At 43.0% G+C, this 27,373-nt stretch overlaps 1 protein-coding gene across 1 annotated transcript in view; it reads left to right on the top strand.

Moving 5' to 3' along the window:
* LOC126335613 (sodium-coupled monocarboxylate transporter 1-like) overlaps window positions 1-27,373 on the top strand; it is a 108,008-nt gene that overhangs the window by 71,483 nt on the left and 9,152 nt on the right. Inside the window, exons 10-12 of the mRNA XM_049999066.1 lie at window positions 6,444-6,627; window positions 10,223-10,309; window positions 25,392-25,567. Coding sequence (XP_049855023.1) covers window positions 6,444-6,627; window positions 10,223-10,309; window positions 25,392-25,567 — 447 coding nt within the window. The remainder of the gene's footprint in view (window positions 1-6,443; window positions 6,628-10,222; window positions 10,310-25,391; window positions 25,568-27,373) is intronic.

A 27,373-nucleotide genomic window follows, 5' to 3' on the forward strand; every position in this document is an offset into this window, starting at 1 on the left:
GCCTTCTTGACTGATGCTTTTGTCGAACAATTTCCGATCTTTTAACATAGCCTGATAATGCCCTCTCCGAGTGAAATGCGTCGTTCTTATGTCAATAAAGTACACCCTGCAATCTACGATTCCTTCATAAATGCATCAACATGAGGCAGAGAAAGCTGGTCCGGACTTCCCATGTTTTGGTTACAACAGTGTCCTCAGCCCCCGCAAATTCTCAGAAGGATTGCGCTCAGACGTACTGTCTGCCATTGTACAGGTTAAATCATCGCTTTTTGTCCATACATTTCTGCATTGTCTCGGCAGTGGAATCATTTCAAGTATTTCCCGAAGTCAAAGAATTCGTAAAATAATATAATCGTGTGAACGTTTGAGGTCAGTCATTCTACAGGACTTCACAGATTGTCGAAACAGTGTCGCAGGTATGAGACAACAGCTTCCAGAGATTCCTCTCCGGTGACACCAGACGTCATATTCCCTGTCTGCCAAAAATCTTCATACACGAACACGCCATTGGAGAAATGTAAATTATTAGGCTACCATCTCTCTGTGACAAGTAGAAAGGCCAACACAGAACATTATTAGTGTTCGCTTCAGAGATCTTACGAGCCTTGGTGAGGTACATAAGGGGCGTGAACAGCGTAATATTTCGAAAGATCACTGTGAAAGACACGGACATGCAGCGTATTCAATTTAGACGGTATCATCAGCAGTTGACAGAGTTTGAATGGGGACTCACTTTTATGTCTGCATCTACATCTACACCCATATTCCGAAAGCCACCTGACAGTGTGTGGCGGAGGGCACTTTGAGTACCTCTATGGGTTCTCCTTCTATTCCAGTCTCGTATTGTTCGTGGAAAGAAAGATTGTCGGTATGCTTCAGTGTGGGATCTAATCTCTCTGATTTTATCCTCATCGTCTCTTCGCGAGATATACGTAGGAGGGAGCAATATACTGCTTGACTCCTCGGTGAAGGTATGTTCTCGAAACTTCAACAAAAGCCCGTACTGAGCCACTGAGCGTCTCTACTGCAGAGTCTTCCGCTGGAGTTTATCTATCATCTCCGTACTACTTTCGCGATTACTAAATGATCCTGTAACGAAGCGCGCTGCTCTCCGTTGGATCTCCTCTGTCTCTTCTATCAACCCTATCTGGTACGGATCCTACACTGGTGAACAATATTCAATCAGTGGGCAAACAAGTGTACTGTAACGTACTTCCTTTGTTTTTGGATTGTAAATCCTCAGGATTCTTCCAATGAATCTCAGTCTGGCATCTGCTTTACCGACGATCAACTTTATCTGATCATTCCATTTTAAATGCCTACTCCCAGATCATTTTTCGAATTAACTACTTCCAGTTGCTGTCCTGCTATATTGTAGTTAAATGATAAAGGATCTTTCTTATTATGTATTCGCCGCGCTTTACACTTGTCTACATTGAGATTCATTTGCCATTCCCTGCACCAAGCGTCAATTCGTTGCAGATCCTCCTGCATTTCAGTACAATTTTCCATTGTTACAACCTCTCGATATACCACACCATCATCCGCAAAAAGCATCAGTGAACTTCCGATGTCATCCACAAGGTCATTAGTGTATATTGTGAACAGCAACGGTCCTACGACACTCCCCTGTGGCACACCTGAAATCACTTTTACTTCGGAAGACTTCTCTCCATTGACACTGGCATGGTGCGTTCTGTTATCTAGGAACTCTTCAATCCAATCACACAATTGGTCTGATAGTCCATATGTTCTTACTTTATTCATTAAACGACTGTGGGAAACTGTATCAAACGTCTTGCGGAAGTCAAGAAACACGGCATCTACCTAAGAACCCGTGTCTATGACCCTCTGAGTCTCGTGGACGATTAGCGCAAGCTGGGTTTCACACGATCGTCTTTTTCAAAGCCCATGCTGATTCCTACAGAGTAGATTTCTAGTCTCCAGAATAGTCATTATACTCGAACATAAAATGTGTTCCAAAATTCTGCAACTGATTGACGTTAGAGATGTAGGTCTATAGTTCTGCTCATCTGTTCGACGTCCCTTCTTGAAAACGGGGATGACCTGTGCCCTTATCCAATCATTTGGAACGCTACGCTCTTTCTAGAGACCTACAGTACAGCGCTGCAAGAAGGGGAGCAAGCTCCTTCGTGTACTCTGTGTAAAATCGAACTGGTATCCCATTAGCTTCAGCGGCCTTTCCTCTTTTGAACGAGTTCAATAGTTTTTCTATCCCTCTGCCATCTCTTTCGACATCTACCATTTTGTCATCTATGCGACAATCTAGAGAAGGAACTACAGTGCAGCCTTCCTCTATAAACAGCCTAGGAAAAAGACATTTACTGTTTCGGCCTTTAGTGTCTCATCCTCTGCTTCAGTACGATTTTGGTCACAGAGTGTCTGGACATTTTGTTTTGATCCACCGACCGCTTTGACATAGGACCAAAATTTGGTAGGATATTCTGTCAAGTCGGTACGTAGAACTTTACTTTCGAATTCATTGAACGCCTCTCGCATAGCCCTCCTCACACTACAGTTCGCTTCACGTAATTTTTGTTTGTCTGTCAGGCTTTGGCTATGTTTATGTTTGCTGTGAATGTCCCCTTGCATCCGCAGCAGTTTTCTAACTCGATTGTTGTACCACTGTGACTCTCTTGGTCGAATTGGTCGAATTGGTCGAATTGTGCATTATCCAGATTTGTAGGGCATCTGGACGTGTCAGCAGCCCCATGGTGGACTGCATGGGAGCTTAGGGGTAGGCGTACTCGTTGTCAAGCTTGCAGTCGATGACCTCTGACCGCAGCTGGTAATATCGCTACATTGCGCACCAAGCCCATTGAAACACCTACACATCTTGCGTCTCCCATCCACGAGTAAGTAACACACCTTTTGTGTCATCTCACACCATTGGACGGAGGCTAGTAGCAGTCGAAATAGGAAATTACCGTCCCATACCGTTAACTCCGCTCCCCCATGTCAGAGGGCCCAGCAATACCGACCGACCACTATATCAGCCACATCTGACAGGCGTCGTCGAATGTGGATATGGAGTGACCTGTGTGACCTGGGGCAGCACACTGCTGTCCTGACAGTTGTCAATTGGGTGACCAGGAGCAGGTACTACCGTGTGAAGAAACTCCTCAAATGACTTAATGAGGTTGATTGGACCACGGTAGGTCAGGAGCACATGGTCATCCAATCAAGTGTCAATCACATTCGACAGTGCTTAAATTTGGTGACCTGGAGGGAACCAGTGAATCCACCGCGTCAAGGCCGTTGACCTCAAGACAACAGAAACTACTGCGTTTGCAGTGACGCCGTGACTGTGAAGCATGGACTGTTGACGACTAGCATCGCATTGTGATGAGCGAGGAATGAGGGCTCTGCACCACCCTAGATGACGATCTTCGGCGACTACAGTAGCGATGGCGGTAGAAGTCCCATTTTTCTAATGTTCAGAGGCCCACAGCAGTGATATTCTTGGTGTCATTTCGTGAAACGCCATGGAATGTTAGGTATTAGGCCAGGACACAGCTGGAAGTGATTAGGGGAACTGTGACGCCACAATGATAAGTCATGGATATCTTGTGTCCTTACGTGCTGCCTCTGATACAACAGAGTTGTATTGCAATTTTCAACAGGACATTGCTCTTCCACACACGGCACGTGGCTCTGTTAAATGTCAGTGTGATCTTTACATACTCTTGGGGGCAGAAATTCAGCAGGTATGGCTGCAATAAATCATGTGCAGGGCAATCTTTGACATCAAGTGGCAGTATTCTGAATATCATAGGCCAGTTACAACAGTTGTAGGACAGCTAGCCCCAAAAGAGGATAAAACGCTTTTATGAGACCCTTCACAACCGAATCAGTAGATACATCCAGCAGTAAGATGGGACGCAGTGGCATATGGTAAGTGGCCCCATACGACTGATTTCCTTGTAAACTTAAATTGATTTTGTAATCTCTGAAATAACATCAGTTACTCTTTCTTCCCGACAAGTTTCATTTCATTTTCTCTTCTTCTTCTGGGTGCTTAATTTTTTTTTTTTTTTTTTTTTTTTTTTTTTTTTGTAAGGCGCTATGTTTCCATTTCTCCCTCATCCCTGCCAGTACGTAGTCAGTATGTCTTTCTGGCACTTAATAGCGACGTCCGATTTCAGGCTATAGGAGTATAATAGTGAATTCGCAGTCTTAAAAAAATAAATTTAACAACATTCCAAGTGCAGCTATGTTGCCATTTCTAAAATACCATAGGACTGTGGCTATTAGCAAAGGTATACACGTGTTTGCAATCCGCTCTGAAAGAGACAGTAACGAAAAACAATAGGTCAGTCGTGAAAATATTGTATGTAAACATCGATTCGTCACCTATGCTAGACACTCTGTACTTTATCAAGTTCGTCCAGCGGGGATTAGATATTATAAAAGTGCATCACGAATATAGTCTCTACCTTGGCAAGTTCTTGTCAGTTGTAATGGTGCAAAATTAAATTATGGTCGTATTATGAGTTTTGTCTAAACGATACCCTTCGTATAAAGTCAATAAAACTTTTTAGAAATCATGAAGATTTTTTCCCATTTCAAGAGTATTTTACTATATAGAAATTGGCACTTACCACGTGTACATCTACATTCTTCTTTTTCATTGTTTTCCATTCCTGTCTTCTTTCGCCTATTCTGAATAGGACCTTCACATTCATTATAGTATCAGTCCACGTAATTTTCAATGATCTCCTGCAGTACTTCACCCTGAACGTTTAGGCTTTCTGTTCCGGTTTCCGCACTGTCCAAAATTCATACAGTGCTGTGCTCAAAACGTAAATTTCTAGAAGCGCCTAAAATTAACGCCAATGTTTGATACCTTCAGACTTCTATTGCACAGGAGTGTCCTCTCTCCCTGTGGTGGTCTGCTTTCTACTTCCTGCTTGCTTCGTCCGCCGTGGATTATTCTGTTTTCAAAGCACCATATTTCCCTAACATCCCCTACTTCCTGTTCACAGTTTCATCATATTCTCATTTGTTCCATTCCTTATTAATTTTGTATCTTTCCGGTTTACTCTCAAACCGTGTTCTGTACTCAGTAGACTGTTCGTTCCATTCAAGAAGTGCTGCAGTTGTTCTTCAGTTTCATCAGCGAATCTTATCATTGATATCCTTTCACCCTGAAATTTAATCTCACTCTTGAAACAGTTTTTTATTTCCGCTATTGCTTCTTCAATGTGCAGACTGAACAGGAAGGGCAAAATGCTGTATCCCCGCCTTCCATAGTTTTTAATCCGAGTGCTTCGTTCTTGGTCTTCCACTGTTATTGTTAGCTTTTGGTGCTTGGCATAGTGCGTATTAACCCTGTTACGTTACAGTTTACTTCACCGATCCCCACTATATCTAGACTTTCTGGAATTCCGTGCTCCATCTGGTAGAATGTTATTCTTTGGCTAGTTACTCCACTACTATCTGAGAGTCACCCTCCCCTCCCCTCCCCCTTGGCAGTCCCCTCCTGCTGCCCCGAATGGAGGATTAAACTGGACTGGAGAAATCATCATACATCATGATACTTTTTCAGTTATAGGCCATATGTCATGTAAATGCAGATTATGTGTCTTTTTCGCGGCGGTTTCCATGGCCTTCTGCTTCCTCGTGTCACTGATTTTCCCTCGTTTTCCCCCCTTTTGAGGACAGCTTCCCTTCATAAGGGCAAGAGAGTGCCCTGAACCTTCGTTCACTCCTCCGCGCTGTTTGAGAAGAACATTGACATTGGCAGAATGAGGGTGACTTCTTATGCCTTACGTCGTCAGCCACCATTACTAATAATTTTTCATACAGAATTTAAATATTGGCTCGGACAGAAACCGGGACCCTGTACGTTTAGGTTACTGGTCAAAGATGCTGTCCCTGGACCTCTGAACTGACGCGAAATGTGTTACCTGAAGTCTTTAGTTTCATGAGCAAGAAGTTTAGACGTTCTCGTTCCTGTGTTTGACGATTTCCAACTCTGCTGACATTCTGCAAATACTCAATTACATATTACCACAGATTTAGTTGCTAATACCCTACAAAATTCGTATGTTTATTCGCATTATTTTTTCTTACGCCATCAGTTAGCAGCACTTCTTATATTTATATCTTCAGGGGGCATACGTCCACGAATATGGTTCGAGGGTCTGTAGATGTCGTGCTGAAGGCTCCAAAGCATTGAAGCATGTGCACTTTTCTCACTGCCGCAGAATATTCACAGTTCATGTAGACATGTGATATAGTCTGATTCAAAGGCAAACGAAATCTGCTTTGTCCCATATTGATAATTTTATTCATTATACAGCTACCTGTCTTCGTAGGCCTAGAAAGTTCAGTGTTCGTCTAGATACACACCAAAAAACCTGTCGACCGTACGGCTTCAGGAGAGACAGTTTGCAATGAGCCTGTGGTGATTTCCACAGCTCCATGTCAAGCGCGATGAACGCGCTGGCAGGAACCATCTACGAGGACTTTGTGCAGCCGCGGCTGTCGGAGAAGACCACGGAGCGGACTGTGAACCTCATCATGAAGGCCATCGTGCTCGTCGTGGGGATCATCGCCTGCATCCTCGTGCTCCTGGTGGAGCAGCTTGGCACAGTCTTAGAGGTCAGTGCTTAATCTAACATGTTCTCAGGCGTTTGAAGGAATTAACTTGTTTAAAAAGTACTGTGACCAGCCAATCATTTAGCACTTTGTATGATGTGCTAGGTTTTGAGCCATTTTCGTTTGGAATAATACGGTGATTAACCATTTTTAAAGCTGTAGCTGCACTCTCCATCTCGTATAGTTTCTAAGGGTAGACGTAAAGTTTCAACTAGCATGTATATGATGCGACTACGAATCTTCGTAATGGTTTCAAGTCTTATTCCCATTGTCACTCGCCAGTACGATACATTTTTCCCAACAATGGTCAACCTGGTGGGAACTTTGATAGTGGAAGTCTGCATCTTGGCGGTTCCCGAAGCGTCTCATGTCGAAAATCACATGATACTGGAAATGCTTCTAATGCAATCGTTTCTTCAACAGAAGAAAGAAGAAGTGACAGAAGAACATGAAGGGTGAGACCAAATTTGATAGGCCAAAGAAGCAACTTGTGTCACTGTGTCTTGAGCAGAATGAGCTGAGGTGTTGGTGGTATGCTGCTGAGACGGTTTGCCATTTACGAGCACAATCTTTTAACATTACACCGCGGAAAGCCCAAGGAATACGTTGACCAATGATGACTGGATCTTCTCCTACTTCGTGGGTGGAGAATCTGCATGTTTCGCCACTTTGTGTCGGTAGTATAGTGATATGTACAGTGCAGCTGTTTGGGCGGTTAAAGAAGGCATCTGGTTCTGCTTGCCACAGCTTTACTGGTTTGAACGCTATCTGGACGACTTTGAATAGACGCGGACGCTGCATGAGGCGGCCTTTGTCGTGTTCAAACCGCCGTGCAGATGTTGAATGTTTCCCACTGTGACCTCTATTAACCTACGCCGGTCTCAAGCCAAGAGGACTTCCAGTTCTCTTATGATTCCCAGTGACTTACAGGTAGTTGGTCTGCCATTTCACTCTTCGTCATTCCGGCTTAGCTGACCATACTGGAAGTATAGGTGCCACCTAACGACTGTGTTGTAAGATAATGCATTGGTTTCTTGCACATCCATACTTCCACCAATTCAGCATGGGTTGCGGTAGCGACGTTTTCCTTGAAATGCTGAAAAAAACTACCCCAACGATACTTCAATTCATCAATGAGCTGCGCCATTTTGATGTAGCTCCACTGGCAGCGTGCAACATTGCTGAAGCTTGGAGATTCCAACACATACCAACAGAGCTGGCATGAAGGGGAATGTGAAGTAAAGAGGTCATTCTAAGGGAAATCGTTATTGATGGAAAATTGCCGCTTACGCTCTTTGAGTCAATATTATATAAGATACCACACCAAAAATATATATATGAACTGCTTGATACGCATTTTTATGTAGTCATACACTTCTGTCAGCGCCCGGCCTGTATCCTCTACGGGCTATTAGTATAAGACATCGTATTTCGTGCCGCTCCACCATTTAGAATGCTAACCTGTGTAGGTCATTCGCTGTAAATCCATAAAATTGCTATCCCATTTCAAAAATATCACTCTTCTTGCTCTTCTTTGATGATTCTCACTAAGTTCCAAATAATATTTCTATCACATAATGCATATTTAATTATTCCTATAATTTTTATTTCCTGGGTGTTTTATGAAACAAAAAATTGATTTACTGCTGTAGAAAGAGACATCTTACCAGTCTTCGCCGCCTCAGTCACATTTGCCATCGCATCAGGATAAAATTTTGTTGCTATGATTTCTGGACATATTTTCGAAGCATCTTGACTTTACACTATCCAAAACAATCCAAAGCGGCTCCAACAGACCGTTTCAGTAGAGTTTTGGCAGTACACTGAAAAGATCAGAGATGATTTTAAATATGATTAACTAATTCGAAATGGTCACAAAGCGATAGGATGATGGATTATACCATTGTGTATCGAGCATAAACATAGGTAACGTACTTGCCTTTCATCGGACTACCCAGAACCAGTCTTAACCAAAATAGTTAATAAACTAGGCTACCCTGTCAGACTCACTGACAGCAGTGATGACGTGTATTGGAACTTGAGAGGCATCAGGCCTGTTTTCCCACCATGATCACCGTACCCACCCTACCTTACCTGAAAAAGAAACAGAGATTAGTTAAGTAAATTTATTCCTTCAAGATGATACTTGAAAATATGCGAATGTCCTTTGTACGTTTAATTCATATTTAGATGTACTTGATTTCTTACTGTATCCAGCAGCTCGTTATTTCTGATTTATTTACGTGTCGTACACAATGTTATAGGAATAAATATATTGTGGCACTTCAGTATTCCCCTTGTGGACAACTTGTACATTGGTTTAAACCTAAAATTTAATCAGAATTGGCAAGAACATGTAGATTAAAGCTTATAATGCTACCCTTAATGTGACTGTCCTGTACGTCATTCCTTTATCAGGAGATGAAGTGATAGGTGCTTAATCAGTTTCCAACAGACAACTTCAGACAGACACTACCGAAGTTAAATTTCAATCAAAGAATGTTTACTTCCATTGTACACTATTGTGATGAGCAGACTTCGCATAAGAGTTCCCTAATTTCTCCCAAATAGGTCAGCGATGTCCGAAGAGTTGAAGAAGGCCAAGTACGCAAGGTACGATTTCTAACTACATGAAGACTGCTGACTGACTTACTATGTCTGAACTTCACCGTATCGTATTGCTGACTAACATCAAGTAATTTGACTCGTTGACTACACACAGAACAGTGACTTTGGCTGTGTTTGTGGCGCCTATTTTTTATCTCACATAGAAAAAAAGGTTCAAATGGCTCTGAGCACTATGGAGCTTAACATCTGAGGTCATCAGTCCCCTAGAACCTAGAACTCCTTAAACCTAACTAACCTAAGGACATCACACACATCCATGCCCGAGGCAGGATTCGAACCTGGAACCGTAGAATCGGAAAAATAACCAAACCACGCGAGGGGTTTGTGTTTATAATACCTACAGAGTGGAATTGTCGTGGTCGAGGGACGGCGTTCCACGTCATCTCGACTGGGACAGTCATCACCACCGAGCACAGACAAAGCGAGATGTCACATCTGGTACATCTGGAACTCTAGTCTGCTCCACCCACTAAATTGATATCCATAACTATTGTTCTATAGGCTGGCATATTATTCACATCCGCAATCTCTGAATAAGAACCACAGAAAATTCTATGAATTACCGTAAGTGTGCATTACTCTTGGAACAAAAATCATTCAGAAACTGTAGATATTGAACACGTACAATTTAGTAAGTTTTAATGCCTCGCTGACACGCACATCACACGTGCTGTCAAGATTCCACTGCGAAACCCAGTACGAGAAAGACATGGAGCAAATGCAGTAAAGGCATTACATTTCCCTGTCTCTGTAACCTAATGTACATAACGCAACGCAACCTCTACCATAATGAATAAATGAGCTCAGTATATTTCTCCATGAAACATCTGTTTCGCATTAATCAAATGTACAGCTTCTTAATATGACGTTTGTCTGTTTCATACGCCGTCACATAATTGGTTTTCTTAACGATGAATCATTTTTTATTTATATATATTTTGTGACAGAGCGGTCTTCTTTCTCTTCACAGCTAGCATACAGCACATCTGGAATTGCGAACAGTGCTCTGCTTGGTACATTCACTTTGGGCATGGTGTTTCCGTGGGCTAACTGGAAGGTAAGTGACAGATTATAAATATGTGTATTCTCCCCCGTTTCTTTCCCTTGCATTACATCTGTAACTCATGTTGGCGCAAATTTTCCCTTTATACCTCTTATGGTATATCGGCCTACGTAGTAATGGAATAAAATTACTGCCTGAATGAGACAAAGCTTCACCCAGTTTCCTTAGACTGCCAATTTTACATTCAGATTATCTTTTCGACTTCGTCAGCATATTTAAAATCAGACTTGTTCCCCCTAATATCTTCCAGCTATCTCTGTTATAAGTGAAAAATTTTAAGGCACAAAAGCCTGTTTCTATACGTAAAAGTGATTTTAAATTAGGATGAATTTAGAAGTTATTTGCTTAGTCGATTCCCTAGTTCCCTCATATCATACAAATAATTATAAAATATGAAGCTCACCTTTACTTGACTGATGCCTCGTTTTCCTCATCTTATAACTTGCAAGTGTAGACAGGATGATATGTCAAGTCTCGGTTAGGGATCACTCTGTTACGCTGTAGGAACGTGGCTACATGCACCGGTTGCACCTGTTGGACTTGAATTCCAAAGTAAAGAGTTGATGAATGCAGCCATCCATCATTACCGTGTATTTGACAAGACCAGGTGTTCTGTTTACCTTTTCTCTAGGGTGTAGAAAAGATTTTATGATGTATATCACAGCCATGTTCAGCTATCTAGTCCTCAGTTATCAAGCATAGTTTTGTAATTAAAGAATACGCAAAACCCATACAGAAAACACCAATCGCAGGCAGTATTAAATGTATAGGCATCTAACAGTATAGTTCTTCTTGAGTCACATCTAGTGCTTCGTGGTTTAATGTCGCTGAATGATAATAGTTGAAGACACTCCGTGGGTGAGTATCAGTCTCATACTGCGACATCAGCCTCAGCAATCAAATGAGGTGTACGCTGTCCAGCTACCGACGTAATCCCACAGAAGGCCACTGCCATAACATCTGATTATCACTCTGCAACATTGAATTTTACCATCAGAAGTTGGCCAGATTGTTACATGCTGTGGCACTGAGCAGCATTTCCACAGCTGACTGCCTGAACAGAACCAAGCTCCTGTCATAGTACCACTGCCCTGTGCAGACAGAGAATGTTAGGGATATAAGTGCAGATATTCCTATTAATGACTATGAACAGTGTGCTGGACAATCTTCATAAGTAATTTGCTCATCTCCAGACTAATAATTACAGCTATTACAAGTAGTATGTTATTAGTTTGGTTAATACCTCGAAGAACATGTGGAACATGCAAGCCATCAATGTTTATTGTATTTTGGGCAGCAGCTCAGACACTGAAGTGTTCACAAATCAACGTAATATGTAATGTCTGTAGAGACAGGCACATCCCACAGCGTGGCCCGTTTGTGACAGTGCAGAAGACGTCAGGTAACAAATTATGTGATTATTTGTGTGAAATCTGTTGGATGCAAGAAAAAACTAACACACTGGCGTGGGTACGTGATAAGGTAAAAATTATCACAATATCTGTACCTATAGCTCTGACACCCTGGATACATGCTTCCCTCTCAGCAGTTAGAAGCATTCCATAAGAACCGTGCATTCGACTGGCGTAGTCTCCATGCTAGTCATAGGTCGAATGGTCGGCTTCGCAGGTACAGCCTAATGAAGCGGCATCAACATCTTGGTGAAGCCTTGTCTCTATGAGTTGTCAGCTAGTCCCAATGGCTTCAAGGCTTCGAACTGAATGCGTTGATGTGATGCTATCCAGTATATGCCACCGCCTAGCACACTAGCTACTCTCCGATGGCCTTGATTTGAAATTGGGGTGTTTGCGCTTTCGAGCCAGACCCATTCGTCCAAGTGCAGTGCAGACTAGTCCATCTGTAAAGCTGGCTGGAGTGGCCGAGCTGTTCTAGGCGCTTCAGTCTGGAACCGCACGACCGCTACGGTAGATGTGTGTGATGTCCTTAGTTAGTTAGGTTTAAGTAGTTCTGAGTTCTAGAGGACTGATGACCTCAGCTGTTAAGTCCCGTACTGCTCAAAGCCATCTGAACCATTTGAATCCATCTGTAAAGCTTGCTAGTCTGCATAGTTGACACTGCACAGCTGACACAGATTTACGCAGCAAGGCAACTGTCGTAGTAGGACGCTGTTGTGGTGGCACACCAATCCGCTGACTCAGCGTACTCCTCTGCTGTCTGCTGGGCAGCACCGTGGTCCTGGGCCACAGTCATCAGCTGGCAGCATAGAAGTGTTTCATAATAAACAGTAATATTGTCATTGTGTAAATGCTGCAGACTCTGCACTTGCACAGCTTCCCACACCCGCCTCCTTAGAGACAGAAGTGGCCATCCGGCATCACCGATATCATACAGCTGTGACACTGCTCAGTATACCAGTTTTACAAGGGAACTGTCCTTTCCGACATGTCGAAATCTACCTTGAAATTATTTAAAGAGAAAGAATAACCTAAAATAAACACAATCTCAAAATTTTACTTGCTTCGATACTCAATAAGTATTTTTGTAAAAAAATGTTTAACAGTTATCAAATTCGTAGCTCACCACATGGCTAGAGAAATGTACAGCATATGTGCAACACGGCAAGCACATACTCTTCACTAACGGCACATCAGTAAAATTATAACACGGCACATCGTGAGTGTAATTACTGAAGCGAATTTCAGCTTCCATTGATAGTTTCAGTGACAAAATTGTGTACAGGGTGGCAGCCACTAAAAGAATATTTTATGAAACTGGTTTGAAAATTGTTGATTTCAAAGACCCTAGTCAAATCTTTACAAGTTTTGTCCCAGAGCAACATCGACTGTGCATATGTGAGAGAAGTTGTCAGCCTTTCAGAGCCGAGGCAGTTCTGTCTGGTTAAAGCTGCTGACAAAGACGGCTTCAGCCCTCTGCTAAAAACGTTAGCGTATTCATGCCTTAAGTTTTAGCCACTAGCCTTTGTGCGAGGCGCATCACTTGTGTGGGCAGAACACAGCAGCTTTGGTCTTTTTTGATACAGACCTCGACTAAAACAGGAGTCTTTCTTGAGCAGCCGAGCCTTCGTCTCTGTGTCCCATGGCCTGCCACGACAACTGCCTCCCCTGCAAACCGAAGGTTTAATAAAACATTTTATTTACCTACTAAAACATGGCTACAACTAACATTTCTTGTTTGCATCTAGTACTGTTCGTCTATTATCTTTTGGACGGATGATAAATGCAGTGTATGTTCAAATGGCAAAAAAGATATATTTTATGTGACGTGATTCCAATTTTTTTAGTGTGTACTGTGAACTCTTGCTTCTTGCCAGTAGTCACGATTGTAGGTCAATGGGAGGTACCTATAGTGTCTGATGCGCGAGTTTTCAAATATAGAAAAATGTTACATACGTGGCAGGATCATTTGCTTGCATTGAATTATAAGCTTAAAATTTTGCAACCCACCAAGGGGCTATAAACCTTAGTATGTGACATGTACACGACTGGCCATTAAAATTGCTACACCAAGAAGAAATGAGGTAGATAAACGGGTATTCATTGTACATATATATTATACTAGATCTGACAAGTGATTACATTGTCACGCAATTTGGGTGCATAGATCCTGAGAAATCAGTACACAGAACAACCACCTCTGACCGTAATAACGGCCTTGGTACGTCTGGGCATTGAGTCAAGCAGAGCTTGGATGGCGTGTACAGGTACAGCTGCCCATGCAGCTTCAACACGATACCACAGTTCATCAAGAGTAGTGACTGGCATATTTTGACGAGCCATTTGCTCGGCCAGCATTGCCCAGACGTTTTCAATTGGTGAGAGATCTGGATAATGTGCTGACCAGGGCAACTGTCGCACATTTTCTTCACCCAGAAAGGCCCGTACAGGACCTGCAACAGCGCGCGTGCATTATCCTGCTGAAATGTACGGTTTCGCAGGGATAGAATGAAGGGTAGAGCCACGGGTCGTAACACATCTGAAATGTAACGTCTACTGTTCAAAGTGACGTCAATGCGAACCACAGATGACAGAGACGTGTAACCAATGGCTCTCCATACCATCACGCCGGGTGATGCGCCAGTACGGCGATGACGACCACACGCTTCCAATGTGCGTTCACCGGATGCGACCTTCATGATGCTGTAAACAGAACTTGGATTCATCCGAAAAATGACGTCTTGCCATTCGTGCACCGAGGGTCGTCGTTGAGTACACCACCGCAGGCGCCCCTGTCTGTGATGCAGCGTCAAGGGTAACCGCAGCCATGGTCTCCGAGCTGATAGTCCATGCTGCTGCAAACGTCGTCGAACTGTTTGTGCAGGTGGTTGCTGTCTTGCAAACGTTCCCATGTGTTGTCTCAGGGATCGAAACGTGGCTGCACGATCCGTTATAGCCATGCGGATAAGACGCCTGTCATCTCGACTGCTAGTGATACGAGGCTGTTGGGATCCAGCATTGCATTCCGTATTACCCTCCTGCTACCAACCGATTCCATATTCTGCTAACAGTCATTGGATCTCGACCAACGCCAGCAGCAATGCCGCGATGCGATAAACCGCATTCGCGATAGGCTACAATCCGACCTTTATCAAAGTCGGAAACGTGACGGTACGCATTTCTCCTCCTTGCCCGAGGCATCACAACAACGTTTCACTAGGCAACGCCGGTCAATTGCTGTTTGTATATGAGAAATCGGTTGCAAATTTTCCTCACGTCAGCACGTTGTAGGTGTCACCACTACCGCCGACCTTGTGTGAATGCTCTGAAAAGCTAATCATTTGCATATCACAGCACCTTCTTCCTGTCGGTGAAATTTCGCGTCTGTAACACGTCATCTTCGCGGTGTAGTAATTTTAATGGCCAGTAGTGTAAATGATTGAGGAATTAAAAGCCTCGCACAAATGGAAGCATAAATTTCCATTTATAGAGGCTGGCCGGCCGCAGTGGTCTCGCGGTTCTAGGCGCGCAGTCCGGAACCGTGCGACTGCTACGGTCGCAGGTTCAAATCCTGTCTCGGGCATGGATGTGTGTGATGTCCTTAGGTTAGTTAGGTTTAAGTAGTTCTAAGTTCTAGGGGACTAATGACCACAGCAGTCTAGTCCCATAGTGCTCAGAGCCATTTGAACCATATAGAGGCTGACCAATCATACTATAAACAGACGGCGGGAGAAACAGATCGACGAAAGGACCACAAAGCGATGCTAGAAGGATTCCGTTGTTACAGACTACAGTCTTGTAATCGACGTTGTAATAATATGTAAATGTGGGAGAGAATAATTTTCGTTAGTACAACTGGGGCGTCTTCTTACTAGTTTCAGAAAGTTATTCATTGCTTTGTTGGAATCTTGGCCTGACGGAACGACACGTCAGTGTTTTGGAGGACAGAAAAGACTTTTAATATAATTTTGATTCCACCCAGAAGTAATAGTGTGATTGAGCCTCTCAATAAAGAAACCTTTCGACAGTGTAAATCATTTTTCTGAACATTGATGGACAGTATAACTGAAGGTGGCACTTCGACTTTTCACGTTTATCAGCGTGTCAGTATCTTCAAACTTCAGTCATTTATGCATCGTCAGTCTGCATCACCGCGTTGCAAGAATTTGATCAAATATGCCTGCTACGCATCACAATATGCAGTACAAAGGCCATGACCATTTCTTACTTCATACTAATTCTCTCGAAATGAAACTAGTAATTTCTGTGAAGCACATGAACGCAAAACTTTTTCTTTTATGAGAGGTTCCATATGTTAGGAAAACGTTTGTTTTCGTCATTCAGTACATACTTCACACTTTCGTGATGTCTACAGGGCATAAACAAAGAACTTTTCATTGTTAGTAAAATATACATTAATCAAAAATTATCATGAGAATAGAACTGCAGGAATTTTTATAAAATCTTTGATGAAACCATATTAAAGTCCAGATTGGAGGAATCCTTTTGTTATGTAACATAACATAACATATTACACAACTTTGATTTCATTTTCCCGCCAATCAGTTGATTAACAATTACATCTCTAACAGATTAACTGTCGCCCGCATCTCGTCGTCGTGCGGTAGCGTTCTCGCTTCCCACGCCCGGGTTCCCGGGTTCGATTCCCGGCGGGGTCAGGGATTTTCTCTGCCTCGTGATGGCTGGGTGTTGTGTGTTGTCCTTAGGTTAGTTAGGTTTAAGTAGTTCTAAGTTCTAGCGGACCTATGACCATAGATGTTAAGTCTCATAGTGCTCAGAGCAATTTGAACCATTTGATTAAGTGTCAATATGAATTGCTAGTTATTCGAAAAATTAACAATCTGAGACTTTTTTTTATATGGTTAAGTGCTCAAAATTTTACGCATGTGCACTCTGGACTTCGCGCTGCGCGGCGTTACGATGTCGTATCACATCTGTGTCTGTTTATCCGCCGGATCGCCCTTTTTAGACAGGAAATGCTGTACAAACCGTAGTAGCGAGCGGTTCGTTGTATTGCAAAATAGAGAAACTTCAATTTTGTTTGTTTACTGGCAATGCATCTTAGCAGCTAAGATCCTGACAGTGCATTTCTTTCGTTGTATTTTTTCCTGTGCGAAACATTTCAAGGTGTGTTTCACAAGCCGGACTGGTCTATTTATTTCCTTATTAGATCAACTCCGCATCTACACGCGGATTTAAGAGAGTCTTGACAGTCTCCCTCCTCCCCCACCAAAAAAAAGAATCGTAAAACTTCCTATATACTTACTAATATCTTTTTCCGCATTTCGCAGCTCACTTATGATAACGTGAAACCCAAGAGCCTCGAAAATGTCAACGATAAGGTGCTTTTTTCTTAGGACTGACAAGCCACAGGAATTCAACCTGAAGATGTGATTAATTATCGCGAAACTAGTTAAACTTTGATTTCGTAATAAACGAGGATTAGCAGCTACAAGCGGACTCTACGAGTTTTGTTGAATATTTTTTACCGCAAAGGTCTTCTAATTTCTTTAGCAATTTATACATCAAGCTGCTATTGGCCACATAAAAAACTTACATTTATAGTAAGCAAAGCCGAGACAGACAATAGAAGATGCCTCATTGCCAGTCGTCACTAAGTACACTGGCCCTCAGAGTGAACGCGAAAGTGACAGAAACAGAATTTCCTCACATACCCATCTGCACACACATAGATTGCACACCTGTGTTCAGAGTCGTAGTGCTGACTGAAATACTGATAATAGTCAATGCACACTTCAGTTTCCTATCCCGTAAATTCTGAAGCTGTAAGAGTTGAAAGAGTTTGCTGCTGCTGTAGTTTTAAATCAGATGCACGATACATGTGCTTCTGAATGATTGTGACAAATGTTTTTCAAACACTGCATTTTTCTTAACTGATGTTCCATTGAACCTATGATTACATAACCAACAGCTGCAAATCGCCCTGGTGGGGCAATGGAACTCAAACCACAAGAACTCCTTATCCACCTTGTGGTTTGCATAGCAGCACGTGCTGTGTGTGGCGATCACACACCCTATTAAGAAACATGTCCAGCTTTAGTAAAGACCAGGGTTCCATCTTGAAACTCGGTGACTTCAGGGTGATACCTTTTTTTAAATAAAAACTCATTTCTGTTCATCATACTACTTTTTTCTTTCAGATGGCTTTTTGTTCTGAACTGTAGCGCTTCTTTGAGTGTACGGCCCAAGTTTCATCGAGCCACGTCACTTGGCAGTTACACATCAAACGAAAGTTACTACCAACCTTCAGTTTTGCATATTACGTTGTTAGTGTTATAATTATAAGTATCAGTAAAATATTAAAAGTGCCGTTATGACATGCTAAATTAGGAAACGGGATACGAGATTGTAACAAACTGTAAAGTTCTCCCATCTCCTTCCACCCCATCAGACGACCAATCCTTTATTACGCTCTTGGAATACAGAGATGGTGTAGGTGTCTGAGACCAGTATGTAGGTGGGTACACGTGTTGTAAAGTTTGTCAGATAACCCCAGAGACATTTATGGAAAGAAGAATACGATGATGCATAAATGTTTGGGAATCTTTTAAGGAATTCAGTAAGTCAAAAAGTCACCTGTGCTGCTCACGAGACTGGCATGAAATCCAAAATACAGGGGCAAGTTTCGGGGGAATGTTTTTTGTATGTGACTCCACAAAGTTTCAACAGTGGCTACAGGGTCATGGCAGTCAGCTCACCAAGGTAAACCATTAGTGGCAAGGACTACAAATCTGAAAACCTAATTGCACAGTAAGGAAGCGGTACCTTTCGTCACTCACAGTACGTGGTAAGGAGATTTTCTGATGAAATGTGACAGATAAAGTTGCTTGGAACATAGGAAGTGACTGTCTCTAAGACCTCGCTCTGGAAGTTAAAAGATTACTCTTGATACGTACGCTTCTAGATCAGAGACACTGCCTCACGGAAACACATCATTTACATTTATCCTCCTGTGCGGCTGAAAACTGATATTTAACAGATTTTGATCACAGCAGTAGCCTCCGATAATTACGCGTCCATCACATGAGGATTAGATGAAAGAAATTTCGTCCGAAAACCCACCAACGCACCGGCGTAGTTCCCGTGTCTTTTGCATTTTGAGGTGGTTCTTGGATGAAGGGAGGCCGGCGAAATTACATGCTCAGTATTAATCTAGCATGCAGGAAGCGACGTACAGTAAGAGTTCCAACGTCGAGCACGAAATTTCGACTAAGCTGTTCGCTTCATTACCACAACATGACGATCATACACTCCTGTGATCAGATTACGTGCTCCGCTACATACGCGTAGCTGCATACAGCTTTCTTCCAATCAATGTTTCCCTCCAATCATTCATTCCATTAAGTCCCTTGCATTCAGATTTTTCCACTTTGTGTCGCGGCTATTTAGCTGAAGAACTTGGCCAAACGCTGACCGTTCGTACACATATGGACTTACTTGGTGCCTAATGTCGGCAATTTACAATTACCTGCTCCTGGTATACTGTCCTGCACAACCTCTAAGTTTGGATTCGATCAGACAGTATATTTGGAATGTGACAGATTCGGTACGGTTATCATTCATAGCATTCTGTTTCATAAACCGGTACAATCTTTAATAGTCGTTGCTGAAGAGAAATTTGGGTTTCGAGTGATTTAGAAAGAAACTAGCATTCTTGCAAACTCTCTCTCTCTCTCTTTCCTTTTCTCTCGCACAACACTCCCCCCGCCCCCCTCCCCTTCCCAACACACACAAGAGGGGAGTTAAGTGAGTCACAGCATTTCTCAACGGGGATATTTATTTATCTATTTTATTGCTTCTGTTAGAAATACTCTCTTTATTTATACACTCATCTTCAGAAAAATCAGAACAACCCAAACGACTAGAGTTTGGACTTCATATTGACAGTACTTGTACATTTGTATGTTCTGCAGAAATGATTAGCATTCGTGTTCAAGGTCAAAATCGATATCGTGGCGCAACAGCACCAACCAGTAAAATGTGCCTGTGCATCTCGTTGTCGCTATAAACCGAAAGTAACAGATCAATTTCACAGCAGACGTGCGGAATGGTTCAAATGGCTCTGAGCACTATGGGTCTTTAAATCTGTGGCCATCAGTCCCTAGAACTTAGAACTACTTAAACGTAACTCACCTAAGGACATCACACACATCCATGCCCGATGCAGGATTCGAACCTGCGACCGTAGTGGTCACGCGGTTCCAGACTGAAGCGCCTATAACCCCACGGCCAGAGACGTGCGGAATCCTCGTAGATATATACCTGAACCGTACCGTCTAATCAGTGTTATTGGCATGAGAGAATGTGATGTATTCATCCTGGACATTGCTGCTCTTCTGGGACGAAGTGTTTCGGCAGTGCAACAGATCTGTACAGAATGGTTCACGGAAGGCTATGGAATACGACAAGATGTGAGATGTGTCAGGCCGCATCAACCAGACCTTAACCCGAGAAAATAGAAACCACACTCAAATGACATTGCAGGACAAACCTACGTCCTCCTCAGCTCTGGCACAACAGTGGAACAGTGTAAGACAGAATGAGATTTTCACTCTGCAGAGGAGCGTGCGCTGATACGAATCTTCCTGGCAGATTAAAACTGTGTGGCGGACCGAGATTCGCAGGAGAGCTTCTGTAAAGCTTGGAAGGTAGGAGACGAGGTACTGGCAGAAGTAAAGCTGTGAGGACGGGGTGTGAGTCGTGCTTGGGTACCTCAGATGGTAGAGCACTTGCCCGCGAAAGGCAAAATTCGAGTCTCGGTCCGGCACACAATTTTAATCTGCCAGGAAGTTTCAGTATAACACATCCTACACAATCGGAGGTGAATATCCGTCGTCGTTTATTTCGGTATGTGCTATGTGTGCGTCTTCCGCTTCTCCACCTATCTTTGGCGAATGTACAGAAACATGGTAGACGGCAATGGTGCATAGAACGACGTCACTGGGGACAGGAGTGGCACACGATTAGTGAAACTGAACAGTTCATATCTCTTGGTTTCCACTGTCGTGGAAAGCCCACGTTCAGGATCTTCTTCAAAGACCTAACGCTGCATTTTTACTATTCGAAAGCTTTTTGAAGTAGGTGATAGTTCTCTTCCCATTCTCAAAGGATATTTTTGGCTCAGAAACGGGCGGTTCGGGCAATAGGTAATTTAAGTTCTCGAACCTCTTGTCGACCCCTGCTAATTAGTCTGCGTATTTTGATGTTGGACTCTCAATACATATATTCTCTACTGTCGTTTCTTGTTAACAATATCAGCTAATTCCCAAGAATTAGCAGCTTTCACTCAGTTAATACTTGTCAGAAATCCATTCTGCATTTGCATCAAACTTCCTTGACTCTTGCGCAGACAAATGTGCATTATACTGTTGCATCCCTTTTCAACAAGCTACCACAAACATTCAGAAGTCTTGGCAGAAATCACGACGCCTTCAAATCTAAGCAGAAGAGTTTCCTCAAGGGCCACTCCTTCTACTCTGTCGAGGAGATAATTGTACAGTTGAGCTATTTCCTGTGTAATATTGTTGACAAAAACTTACAACTTTTCTTTTATTCAATCCATAAACATTTTATTTTATCTATAATTCGTTTTATGGCAACGGCCTTACGGCGCTGGTAACACCATTTCCCGTCAGATCATATAAGGGTCAGGAACGGCTAGCACTTGGAAGGGTTGGAGGGCGTTGGCAAATGGGGTGGACCCAGCCCTTACGATGCCACTTGCGGAGCTACTTGATGGAGAAGTAGCGGCTCCGATCTCGGTAAACCGACATACGGCTGGTGGAGCGGTGTGCTGACTACATGTCCCTCCATATTCACATCCAGTGACGCCTGTGGGCTGAGGATGACAACGCGGGCGGTCGGTACTGTTAGGCCTTCTGGACCTGTTCGGGCTGAGTTTAGTTTTATTACTTTTATGTTGGAATTTCATGCCTAACACGTTGCATGACTTTGGAAACTTGCTACTCAGTTTGACCTGCGGAACTAGACATGTAAAACTTAAAACAAATAGAAATCACATATTTTTTTCGGACGAATCCAGGTTTTGGTTCGCAGCAGACGGGGTTTCGGGATCACAGTGACTGTATTTGCACAAGATTAACAGCATTGACTCGAGGCCTTGTGGTGGTGGGTACAATGGGGTGCAACTACAAATCACAAATGATACCAGTGTAACCCACGTGAATGACATCCTGCGACCCGTAGCCATAACTTTTCCGCACGACACCCCAGACGCAATTTTTCAGTAATGCAATGCACGACCACATCTTGCTGCATGAACATGGGCCTTCTTGGTGTCAGGGGATGTCAGCCTCTTACCCTACCCCGCCAGATTACCGGACTTGGCGCTCCCCAGTCTTGTCACCAATCGAAAATATGTAGGATATGGTGAAACGACAGGTGCTGCCCTGTGACCGAATAACAACCACCAGAGATGAACTTTAGAAACAGGTGAACACAGCATGGATGGATGTACCACAGGACGCTGTTCGCGCCTTATACTCGCCGGTGCCTTCACGCATGGAACCAGTTTTATGACAGCCCATGGCAGATCCTGTGCCTACAAGTCAACAATAAACATGCCGAACCGAGGTGACTGAAATCCTAATCATTTCTGCACAACATGCTAGTGTATATGTCCTATGGATATGAACGTACCTATCCTAGTCGTTCAAGGTGTTCCAGAATGAAATTTTCACTCTACAGCGGAGTGTGCACTGATATGAAACTTCCTGGCAGATTAAAACTGTGTGCCGGACCGAGACTCGAACTCGGTACCTTTGCCTTTCGCGGGCAAGTGCTGTACCCAAGCACGACTCACGCCCCGTCCTCACAGCCTTAATTCCGCCAGTACCTCGTCTCCTACGTTTCAAACTTCACAGAAGCTCTCCTGCGAACTCCTGGAAGATATGAAACTTCCTGCAGATTCAAACTGTGTTCTGTTTAGTCTAAACGTGAGTGTATATACGTCGCTTTTGTAACAGCTTTTTGTGAAGTTTCTACATATTGACATTGAATAGAGAGTCATGTTTCAGCATAATAACACAAATAGTAATTGCAATAGCAGTAACAGTTACAATAATGGCAATACTAATAATAATAATAATGATAATAATGTAAAAGTAAAACAGAAATGCACGTATGGTCGTGAATGTTTTGTGTGTTAATACAAATGTTAGCTAAGAATATGAAAGTCTGATAAAAAGAACGACGATATTTAATAGTAAGAGCTATTTCACATTAGGTTCTAAGGAAGAGTACAACTGGCAGAGAGAGAGAGAGAGAGAGAGAGAGAGAGAGAGAGAGAGAGAGAGTTACATTGAATACTATTGAATACTGTCCTCTTACAAGAAATATGTTAGTTCGTTTCGATATAAATGTATATATGCTCCGCAATGGCGTTAGAGACGTTACCGTTGTGTCTCTGCCGTAGCAATTACTTTTCATTTGTTTATTTCTGAAACATTTCTTAGCCACTGGTGCCCCCAATACTTATCTTCTCACATTAAACACCTATCATCATTCCACAATCGCAACACCAGATCGGATACGTCTATCATCTTGGCTGTACCTTTACATAACACAAAATCTTTCTCCGTGTCATTCTCCATCTCAGCCATACGACTATGGTACGCGCTCCCCTGTGATCTGCGTCTTATCCAGAACTACTTAACATTCAAGAGGGAACTCAAAACATACATATTAGGGACGGTATAGCCACCATTCTTGTGCCCTTCCCATCTCTTTCTTTCTCCTCTCCATCACAGCTTCGAATTTTACCGTTCTATTTCTCTTCCTCTAACCTATCTACCTCTTATATATCTCATTCACCCCATTCTATCGTCTCATGTCTGTGCTCGATGAGAATAACTCACAAGCTGCAAGAACATAACGACAAAATTCCCAACTAACAATGTGACTGACATTCAGAAAAGAAAAGTATGTTTACTTTCATATACATAGTAATTATTATTATTATTATTACTATTGTTATTATTATTATTACTATTATTATTATTATTATTGATTGTTATAATTATTTTTTATTGTTATAATTATCATTGTACTACTGTTATAATATCTAGTTTTTTCTTTAACATCAATACTGCATAATAGGCTATATGTCCTTAATGTTAAGTAGAAACTGTAACTCGTTCAATCTGAGTATGCCTGGTTAGGTGTAAGAGAGGGCCTGAAGGCCCTAATCTTGCCAGGTAAAATAAATGCATAAATAAATAAATAAATAAATAAATAAATACCGGAAAAGCGTTGTGACTGCTTAGGGCATTGTATAACACTTGATGTGCTACGCAGCGACCGCTGGCGCGGATCTGCACGTCACTGTCATCAAGGTGGAACAGTATGCTCTGCTGACGTTGGTCTGGCGTGATACTGCGATTTCTGTCTCCTGTCGCAATGTGATCTTGCTAGGATCAGTAACGGGCACTCCATTTGTCTATGAGTTCACTTACTGTTTGCTAGAGGTCGTCCCATCACGAAAATTATTTCTAGGTTACTTCACGCCCATGAGAAAAATTACTTGTATCTGAATTATTGCAGTACTACGTAGTCCCATCAGCTTTTGCACGCCCGCTATTTATTTCGGACTTCGACAAGAGCTAGTAATAGTACAGGACAGCAACTCCTAGATTGAAGAATGTTGAATGTGGACTATGTTCTGAGTGTGTATTTAGCAAAAAGTATTCAATCGACAAGTAGAAGCTTCGTTTCCATTCCCGACGTTGAAAACAATTTAATCTCACTGTATCAATTCTTTTGAATGGCTAAGGACGCTACGAGCGTTGCCCTGAAAGTAATGTACCGGATTTTTTCCTTCAACAATTCTTTATTGAACATGATGAGAATTACAAACATGAAAGAATGGTGTTTTATCTACACACCCTGCTTATCCACGTAATCTCCATCCAGTTTTACGGCCTTCTTCCAGCGCGAAACTAGGACATGTATGCCCCGTCGGTACCAATGCTTGTCCTGGTGGCGAAGCCAGTGCTTCACTGTGTGAACTTTCTTTGCTGACTGACAAATGCAGCGTCAACTGCCGAGTTGTAATGCGTCCGTCCTCTCTACAACATGTCAGCTGTGACAGCTGTGGATGGTCTCCCCGACCGTAGCAAATCGTGGAGCTCAGCCAAACCGCTTTATAACGACCTCACCCTCCGTGGCCAGCGACTAACTGTACTATTTACAGCAGATGCCCCATAGACTTTTAACAAGTGTTTGTGAATGTTCTTCACAGTTTGTTTCTCGGCAGTGAGAAACTCAATAACTCAGTGACGGATCGTTGCTTGTAACGTACGTCCCTACAGACGTCAATTTGAAACTGTCCTGGAGATACGCTATCTGGCGGAGGTGACGGAAACTTGGCGCGCTCACTCATGAGACTTCCAGTAATACGTACGTAACGTTACGCTTTCGTAGCATCGTTTTCGGATGAGGATAAAAGTGCTGTGCGCTAGTTTCTGGGCAACTCTAGTACATTTGGAAAACTATGAGTTCATGTTTGAGTAGGAATCGTTTCGTTATTAAAGTCATCCGTGACTCGCATCCTTCCAAACGGTAGGATACATGTGAGGCTCAACCTAGCTGGTATGTCGCAGGGTGCTGTAATCGGGTCTGCGGCTGGGATGCTGCTGGTGATGGTGATGATGGTGGGCGCGCAGCACGCCTTCACCACTGGGCTGATGAAATACCCGCGGCTGCCCGTCTCCGTCGAGGGGTGCTCCGCCAACGTCACGGCCGCCATCGCCTCGGCCGCTGCCGCCACCACTCCCAGGTAACTCAGGCGCTGTGCAATCGGCGAGGTGTAGCTTGAGCTATGACGTCAGCATAGCGTGAGATTGTTTCATGGGGCAGGGAAGGGGGCCGACTCAGTCGCGCAATGACTGCCCTGCACTCAGTTCACTCGTCAGAATCCATTCGGGGAACATCGGGTAGATTAGTCAGATGGCTTCCTCCAAATGGGGCGATATTTCGGCAAGTTTTTTGCCAACTTCTACCGCTCCCCAAATGATTTATTTTCTTTCCGCTGGGAAATAGAATGTACATCCCTTTGATGACACTGTCGCACTTAGGTCTGCAGTATCCGTGGACGGCTCAGCTGGCGAGGTGGACGCGGAAGTCCACAGCAGAACAGCAGGCAATCATAGTCTTTCAGCTGCAACCGCAGGGCTCGGTACGCGACTGACGTGGAGGAGACACGTCTATATAGTGTCATCTCAGTTCTTCAGCTACCATGACGTGATTCGACATTCCAACTGATCGTCGTTGCACATTGAGCATGCTCAAGGCCTAACTTAACTGGAAACAGATATCATTATTTATCAGCTGATCATGCAGCCGGATCTCGATAGCTGTTTTAAACACTTAGTACAGTTATACTTCACCCTGTTTTCAATAGCTAGGCAGTGCTTCGCTACAGCTTACTTAATTCGTTGTACCGTATTTGTGTGACACATATGCTTATCACATATTTCGTGTATCGTCCAAATGATTTGAGTACTTATACATTCTCACCACTTCAAAATGTTCAGATGTGTGTGAAATCTTATGGGACTTAACTGCTATGGTCATCAGTCCCTAAGCTTACACAGTACTTAACCTAAATGATCCTAAGGACAAACACACACCCAGGCCCAAGGGAGGATTCGAACCTCCGCCTGGGCTAGCCGCACAGTCCATGACTGCAGCGCCTCAGACAGCTCGGCTAACCCCGCGCGGCATTCTCACCACTGAAAGTATTGTAACAATGAGAAGTCTAATATATACGGTAAAGTGACTTAAGTGCACGAGCTATTCTTTAGTCATCGGTTACGCAGGGATACTAAAACGAAAGGATTCTTTCGCTACTTTCTAACGGGTAGTTACCTTAAATATTGTCTCTGAAATACGATTAGCACCAAATGCAACATGTATCTTTAAGTCTGGGATGAAATACTTAGGTTATGCGTATCACACCAGTATCATTAAACTTCACGTTGAGAATAAAATTTTGTCACCCGACGTGACTAAAATCCCTAGGAGGTATTAGTCTAACCTACTTTGTAATAGCTTCGAAATGGTGTATTCAATAATTCAGTTACTATAACAGCACCGAAATGGAAAATAACATAGTGAAGAGCGAAATACTGAATCCGGTCTTCCAAATTTTTTGCACCGCCTAAAATCGTTAATGGTCCCTCATTTCAATCATCGTACGAACTTCAGAATGATAGATATTGAGTTAAGTGATCGAGCAATGAAAAAAACCACTAGATTGGTTTTATGGTGGATAGGCCTCAGCACCAGATGAGATACCTATAAGTTCTACAGAAACTGTGCCAGAAAACTCGTTCCCTTTCTAGCAACAAATTTATCGTAGGTCGCTAGAGCAACAAAGGGTACCCACCGACTGGAAAAAAGCACAGCTCGTTCCTGTTTCAGGAAGAGCGATAGGACATATGGATGCAACTATATCGCTCACGTCAATCTACTGCAGATTTATGGGAACTCTTTTATGCTCATAACGTATTTGAAGTATAAAACTGTCCGATATAAAAATAGTATTCTTTTTAAACAGGGTTCCTGTGAAACCTACTTTGCT

The sequence above is a fragment of the Schistocerca gregaria genome, chromosome 2 (assembly GCF_023897955.1).
Source record: "Schistocerca gregaria isolate iqSchGreg1 chromosome 2, iqSchGreg1.2, whole genome shotgun sequence".
In the NCBI taxonomy this organism is placed as follows: Eukaryota; Metazoa; Arthropoda; class Insecta; order Orthoptera; family Acrididae; genus Schistocerca; species Schistocerca gregaria.